This window comes from Oenanthe melanoleuca, chromosome 8, assembly GCF_029582105.1.
Source record: "Oenanthe melanoleuca isolate GR-GAL-2019-014 chromosome 8, OMel1.0, whole genome shotgun sequence".
NCBI classification, from domain to species: Eukaryota; Metazoa; Chordata; class Aves; order Passeriformes; family Muscicapidae; genus Oenanthe; species Oenanthe melanoleuca.
In genome coordinates this window covers 1723122-1731005 of record NC_079342.1, presented here as the reverse complement: position 1 = coordinate 1731005, position 7884 = coordinate 1723122, and the positions used below count along the sequence as shown (strand labels likewise).

Genomic DNA, 7884 nt, shown 5'->3' with positions numbered 1-7884 from the left:
TACTTCCAGGAAAAGAGCAGGAAGGTGCAGCTGCACAGCCCTAACATCAAACCAAGCTACAGCTGTCTCCACAGTGACCCTCTCTGTGCCCTTGGATAAGATATTGCACATTAATGCCTGCAAATCTGATTATTCCAAGGCTTTTACTGTCCACATTCAAGCAAACAAGCTCATCCAAACTCGGATCAAGTATTTGTGCTTCTTTCCCAGGAAAGTTTCCAAGATAGTATAAAAGGCCTGTGAATGATTGAAGAACTAAGTGTTTCTGTTATTCCTAGAATCTTTTGTTTAAGGAAAAGCCAGGAGTCCCCAAAGGTTGTGTAAGGAGCACCACACCCAACCCACCAGCAGTGCTGGGGACAAAGAGAGGCAGCAAAGGGGACAAGGGGTGCTGAGGGCTGGGGTTTATTGGCTATCCTTAGCAGCAAAACAGTGTTCTTAAATACAGGGATAAAATCAATATTCCTCTTTCAGTGACAATTTGACACAGGGAGGGGCTCTGCCTGCCCCAGTGCAGCTCCAGCTCAGGCTGGCTCTATGTGATGACGGTGGGCCCTGAGCGGCCGGTTCTCTCGTGGAGCTGGGAAAGTTTCAGTGCAATGGAAATGAGAGGTGCCAGCATCACCTGCAGGGAGGAAAGAGAGGGCTCAGAGCTGCAGAGCAGCACATGCAGCCTTGCCACACTGCATGCCTCAGCATCCAGGCCAGCCCAGGACACCAAAGCTCAGCTCTCCTGGCCAAAGGCTGCTTTGGGCTCACAGCCTGAGCTCTGGGACCAGTGACAGGGATGCACTGCTCAGAGAAAATCCCCAGCTCCAGTGGTGCTGCTGCTTTTTGTGAATTATAGTAATTTAGTAAGTTTGGCAAAAAGAGCCCACAGAGTGTTTGCTGGGGAATAGAGAATCAGAGAATATCCTGAGTTGGAAGGATCCCCAAGGATCATAGAATCCAACTGCTGACCCTGCACAGAACCCCAACAATCCCCCCCTGCCCCTGGGAGCATTGTCCAAACACTCCTGGAGCTCTGGCTTGGGGCTGTGCCCATTCCCTGGGTAGCCTGTTCAGTGTCCAACCATCTTCTGTGTGAAAAACTCCTTCCTGATATCCAGGTTAAACAAAAATACAAGAGGAGGATTCTTTTCCTCCAGTGCCGACAAGAGCTCAGCAGCATTTGTAAATGATGCTGCAGATCATTTACTGAACTCAGTACAGAACAGGGCAGTCTCACCTTAGCTACAGCTGCATCCTGTGATCCCATTGGTTTTGTTTTTAAAGCAGACACAGAAAAACTGTGCTATGGCAGAGGCAGCTGTGAGGGATTCCCAGAAATACTCGCTCCACACTGAACTTTTTTTTAATAATCCTACTTATACTAGGATGAAAGATACCAAAATTCCCAGCACCTCCACACAGTTCCAAGCAAAGCAGGGCTAAGAAAGAGCTCAGCCCTGGCAGCACTGAGGTGCAGCACCCACCTGTGGGTCCTGGTTGATCTTCTGAGCATCCTTCTCGTAGCTGTCGATGTAGAGGCGCACGGTGGCCCCGGCGCTGCCGGTGCCGCTCAGCCGGAAGATGATGCGGGAGCCGTCGGAGAAGATGAGCCTCAAGCCCTGCCCAACACAGGAGGGAAGAGCCTCTCAGCTCTGGGCTCCTGGGTAGCCAAGGTGTTTTCCATGATTCCTAGCATCCCTCCTCTTCAGGGAGCCACAGAAAGCTCCTGTGTTAAGCTCTCCCCACTCCTAGAGGGATTAACATCTGTCCTAACCCACACTGGAGAGCTTGAAAGAACAACCAGGGACTGACATGGCAGCATTCCCAGCCCACTGCTCTCCATGGAAACAGGACATGGGGAGAGCCCTCCCAGTTCTGTGCCCACCTGGTTCCTGGAGACACTGCCATCCACAGGGTCGTTGTACTCGAAGTTGTCAGCTTTCTCCACCGTGTAGGATTTGTCCCCACTCGACAGCTGCTTCCCCACGAAGGAGCGGTCGAACATCACCGACTCCAAATCCTTCATCATCTTATTGGCAGCATCTGCATCCACCTCCTCATAGTCATACCTGCAGCCAGCACACACACAGGGGTCAGGGAGGGGAGGATGCAGGGATGGTTTGGGGTGCCCTTCTCCAGCTCTGGGGGTGTTCTCTGCTCCCAGCCTGGAGGGGGGAACAGGCAGACCAGGCACACATAAGCACCAGAACACTTTGCCCAGAGAAGCTGTCCCTGGATCCCCTCTCCAGGCTGGACATGGCTTAGAGCAACCTAGGATAGTGGAAAGTGTCCCTCCCTATGGCAGGGGGTGGGACTGGATGGCTTTAAGGTCTCCCCCAACCCAACCCAGTGTGGGATTCTATGAGAAGAGAGGAGGATCTGTGTGCAGCACTACAGCCACATCCACACAGATCCTTGGGATACAGCACAGCTTCTCAAAGGCATTTGGTGCCAGGAGATGAAAGCACAAAGTGCTGTCTCACACTGAGTATCACAGACTGAGGGCCAGGGCCAGGATCCAACTGACTGCCAAGAATTTCCTGCAGTTCTGCCCACAGCTCCCCCATGCTTACTGTGAACACCCTCAGTGCATCCCCACAGCAAACTGCAGCAGTGACTACACCAGGAAAACATCCAGCTTTTATGTCCCTGTCTGGGTAGGAGAGGCAGCAGAGAGTGGCTGGAGCCCACTGCAGGATCCCAGATCCCTGTTCCTGCTGCCTGCAGGATTTGTGCTGCTCTGTTTGCTGCCTGACCCTGTGCTCAGCGTGCTGACACAGCCCTCGAGTGTTAAAAGGCTCCTTTTTATCCTAGACTTTGGCATTTTTCCCCAGGTTTCCATGCCTCAGATGTGTGCTGGCCTTGCAATGAGGGGGGTGGAAAAAAGAAATAGAAAGGAAAGGCAATTTCTTTCACTTGGCAATTTGAGATGGAATTTTCATGTAGATCTTCCAAGCTGAAAGATTTCTGCCTAATGGTTTCATAGTGTTCCCACCTCTGCTTGTGTGCAGGCTAGTTCCCATTCCTTCCATACCCATATTCCATATCTACTGCAGCTGCACACTACAAAGGGTTATGGTGAATCCCCACTTCATGGTACTCCAGGTGCTCAGGGAGTTTTAAATTACTGCAGTTCAAACAGCAATGGAATGACAGAACAGCCCCAAGGTGACACAGCAGTGCCATCAGGGCTCTGCTCTGACCCAGGACAGGGAATGGTGATCCTGGAAAGGCTGACTGGGACAGAGACTGAACAGAGCAAAAGGAATAAAATAGGAATTTATTGAAAGGATCCATCTTGGGCAGTGCAAGAGCCCAGCCTGGGCTGCACCCAAATCAAATCCAGGATGGATCCTGGTCACGAGTTTTACACTTTTATAAGTCTTGGTTCATCTCCACATTGGGGTCAATTATCCAACCACAGCCCCAGGCTATGAAGTCTCAGCCCCTGACTTGTCCCCTTTCCCTTCACTGCTGTTTATGATTTTTGGGTACCAGTTGTCCTTGATTCTCCAGCTGGGAAGGAATTGTGAAGAGAACTCACTAACACCCAACATGAAGTTTCAGAGTTACACACCAAGCAGCAGAGAATCTAAAAAACATAAAAGCTAAAAGCCAAGGCATCAAAGGGAGGTGTCAGGAGCACTTTGCCCACCTGGTGAAGAAGTTCCTGCCATACTTCTGCCAGTGCTCCTTCATGATGTCCTCCACGCTCTGCTTGCGGGCGGCCAGGATGGAGAGCCAGGCCAGCACTGCCCACAGCCCGTCCTTCTCTCGGATGTGGTCAGAGCCTGGGGAGCCACAGCACAGACAATTCCCACTCCTCTCACACCACAGCCCCCACCTCAGCTCCTCTCACCATCCCCTGGCACAGCTCACAGGTGGGAAGCATTTCCAGAGCTCCATCCCTGCTGCACCCCTGTTAAAATGGGTCAGGATCTCATCTGCTGCAGCTCCAGCCCAAATAAAAGGCGCACACACACACACACAGACTCTCCTTGTTCACACATCCTTAACTCTGTTCCCAAGGAAGGAGCAGGGAATGCACAGTAAAAAAAGCATCAAATGAAAAACAAAAGGCAAATGCAAAGGAGCAGCCTGGGAAGGAGAACAACAAGGAGAACATCAACTCCTCAGCAGCTGTTGTGTCCTGTCTGCCAAAGACTACCCTGGGATCAGCTCCTGGCCAGCACCAAGGGGAATGTCAGCCCTCCTGGGGAACCAAACCCCAACAACCCCAAATCACCCCAGAACAGGGAGAGGAGCAGCAGGGCAGGGAGCACCAGCCATGGGGCTGGCAACAGCAGGGCAAGGAGAGGCTCCAGCCTGTTCTCACTGGGGGCTGGAAAAGCCCCTCTCTTGGCTAAAGGAGGATTCACAGAACCCCAGAATGGCTCAGCTTGGAAGGAAACACACTGGGGTGTCTGGTCCAAGCTCCCTGCTCAGGCAGGGCCATTCCTGGGCCCAGGACTGCATCCAGATTTCTGACTGTCTCCAGTGAGGGAGACTGCACACCTCCCTGGGCAATCTGTCCCACACATTCAGGAAGTTTTTCCTCATGTTCAGGTGGAATTTCCTGGGCCTCAGTTTGTGCCTGTTGCCTCTCATTGTGGATTCCCCCAAAGCTGGCACTGCAAGGAGAGCAGGAAGCAGCCAGAGCCAGCCCAGCCTTGCCCTAGAAGCACAGCACTGACCCCTTGGGAAACCTGAGAGGTGCTGGACCTTACACAGCCCCCAGATTTAATGGGATCAGATGGCCCAGAACACCTCAGCCCCCACTCAGTGCCTCTGGCACGCCAGTTTGATCCTGTGCCCCACAGATGCAAAGTTTTCTCCAGCCCACCCTGGAAAACTTCCAAACAGGTATTAAAGAAATCCCAGGAGCACTGCAGAGCTGCCATGCCAGCCTCTGAAGGAGTGCCAGGGTGGGAATCCTCTGGGAAAGGGCTGGGGGCAGGGCAGGGGTTACTTGGTGCTTTGCACAAATCCCACTGTTGTGGACGTGGCCATAAATTATCCCCACAGTCCCTCAGGGCAGAGAGAGCTGGGCAGAGGTGATGCAGAGGAATGCTAAACAAACACCAGTCCCATGTGATGTATCAACTTATTGCTGGAATAAAATACCCAGGGAAGCAAGCAGGAATTCTGTCATGTCACATTACTCTAATTGCTGCTGGACTCCAGCCCCACTGCCTCACAGTTTGCTTCAATTTTTACTGGGTCTTTTGGCTGCTCCTTCACCTCTCTCCCCTTCAACACTCCCATCCTGTCCAGCTCTAAATAACTCATTAACTTCCCATCAACCAACCCTCCTCACCCTTTTTCATTCCTTTTTCCTTCCTAAGTGCATTTGAATTGTAGGGCAGTCCAACACTCCTGGGCCCTTTCCCAATCTGTTCCCCCAAATTGCTCCAGCTCCCACCCCTGGGATGTGCTGCTGCCTGGCCAAAATCCCAAACCTCTCTCTCAGCCCCTGCTGCCACTGGAATCACTTTGGTTTGGGAGGCAGTCCCTTCTCTGCTGGGGGGTGGAGAGAAACTCAGCTTGTTGCTCATACAAAGGTGGAAACAGTTTTGGGGAGCTGCTCATTTGAGATCATCTCCCATCAACAGCTCCAGGAATCTGGTTTATTTATCTCCTGAAGCACCAGTGCCCTCTCATTAGACAAGGATATAAACTCAGCACATGCTGAAATCACTCAGCAGAACTCCAGAATCATTCTTTACTCATTATTTACCTCAAGATTTCTCTACAGACATACCAGGTTCTCTGAAATTCACCTTTCCCTCCAACCCCCAGCCAAATCCCAGTCCCACATATCTGACTGCAAAAATACTGTCTCTGGAGACTGCTCAGCCCCATAGCAACCTGCTCTCCCCCAGAGCTGTGATTCCATTTCCTCAGCCACAGGAAAGCTGGGCTAATCCTTTTCTGTCAAGCTGTGCATCCCAGCTCCTCAAAGCACTTCACTCCAGGTATTTGGGGGTTTAAGGCACCCACACACCAGCTAAAAGGTTTTTTCTGGTGTGGTGGAATGAAAACACACAAGGCTTGAGAAATTCCCTCAGGACCTTGTGCCTTGCATATCCCACCAGAAATCCTTAGAGAACAGGAAAAACATCTCAGGGAGAATTCAGATAAAATTCAGCCTTTGTAGGAATCAGCTGCTGATTCAATGCCCTGCACACCCCCAGTAAATTCCTTGTGATGTTCACTTTGTTTCTCAGTAACTCAGTAACTCACTTAGACTGTTCAAAGGCAAGTGTTAATTTAAACTTTATAAATCATACCTTGTTTTCAGAACAGGAAAATGAGGGTCCTATTAAGCCCAGAGATTTAATAGTGACCTGAAACCTTCCCTAATAAAACTCCATGCTCCAAACCGTATTTCTTTCCAGAAATGAAAACACTGAGAAGGTTTTCCTGGCCACCAAGGGTTGAAAAATATATTTAGCATTGCATTTAATCCCCACAGACTCAGTGACCAGGCTACTAAAGAGGCCCCAAACTTCCTGCATATCTCCACGTGCCTTCCTGGAGAACTGGAGGAGAAGGAGCTCCTACCTCACAAAATCTTTAGCATTGTGCTCATTTCCACACTAATTCCTCTAAGGCTTTTTTTGTATTTTAATATTTTACAATGAAAGATAAAATCCCAAGCTCTAAAAATAAACAGCTAGGAGGAGGAACAACACCTGATCCTGGGTGATTTTGGGAATGCTGACTTACCAGTCCCAAAGCTTTCCTCTCCACACAGAGACAGTTTGTTTGCATCCATCAGGTTTCCAAAGAACTTCCAGCCCGTTGGAGTCTCATACAAAGCAATCTTTGTAGCCTGGGCCACCCTGCCAAGGTAAGAAGCCAAGTCACATCCCTGGATTCTGAAATGGGATCAGCAGCTCCCCTGGGGGGCCACTGAAGACACTGGAGGGAGGGGATTTACATTCTCCATTTCAAAGAGAGGCTTCTGCCTTTCTTAGCAGACACCTGTCCTTCAAACCAGGACAATCACTCAAAATTGGAAGCTTTCTCCAAGGCCTCAAGTCAAAAGCAGTGTTCCCTTATGGGTCAGTGCCTGACAGTACAGAAAGCTCCAAACTCCCAGGCTTTAGGATTCCAACATACAGGGTTGAATCCGTGAAACCTCACTGCTGTTCTGGCAGCGCCGCCCCGCTCAGCGGCCACAGGGACAGAAGCAGCGAAACCCCAGGGCAGGAAAGGGGCATCCCCTGGCTGGGCAGGGTTCTCTGCCCTGTGCCCTCCCCCAGGGGTGTTACCTGTGCCCTGTGCCCTCCCCAGGGGTGTCACCTGTGCCCCGTGCCCTCCCCCAGGGCTGTTACCTGTGCCCTCCCCCAGGGCTGTTACCTGTGCCCTGTTCCCTCCTCCAGGGCTGTTACCTGTGCCCTGTTCCCTCCCCCAGGGGTGTTACCTGTGCCCTGTTCCCTCCCCCAGGGGTGTCACCTGTGCCCTGTTTCCTCCCCAGGAGTGTTACCTGTGCCCTGTTCCCTCCCCCAGGGGTGTCACCTGTGCCCTGTTTCCTCCCCAGGAGTGTTACCTGTGCCCTGTTCCCTCCCTAGGGGTGTTACCTGGGCAGTGCTCTCTGCCCTGTTTCCTCCCCCAGGGCTGTTACCTGTGCCCTGTGCCCTCCCCCAGGGCTGTTACCTGTGCCCTGTTCCCTCCCCAGGGCTGTCACCTGTGCCCTGTGCCCTCCCTAGGGGTGTTACCTGGGCAGTGCTCTCTGCCCTGTGCCCTCCCCAGGGCTGTTACCTGTGCCCTGTGCCCTCCCCCAGGGCTGTTACCTGTGCCCTCCCCCAGGGCTGTCACCTGTTCCCCGTGCCCTCCCCCAGGGCTGTCACCTGTTCCCCGTGCCCTCCCCAGGGCTGTCACCTGTGC

At 52.1% G+C, this 7884-nt stretch overlaps 1 protein-coding gene across 1 annotated transcript in view; it reads right to left on the bottom strand.

Annotated features, from left to right (window-relative positions):
- Positions 1-389: 389 nt before the first annotated feature.
- Positions 390-7884, bottom strand: part of PGM1 (phosphoglucomutase 1) — a 21041-nt gene continuing 13546 nt past the window's right edge. Inside the window, exons 2-6 of the mRNA XM_056497781.1 lie at positions 6721-6872; positions 3647-3782; positions 1877-2060; positions 1476-1610; positions 390-625 (exon numbers count right to left, since the gene is read on the bottom strand). Of these exons, the coding sequence (XP_056353756.1) occupies positions 536-625; positions 1476-1610; positions 1877-2060; positions 3647-3782; positions 6721-6872 (697 nt within the window). The 3' untranslated portion in view covers positions 390-535. The remainder of the gene's footprint in view (positions 626-1475; positions 1611-1876; positions 2061-3646; positions 3783-6720; positions 6873-7884) is intronic.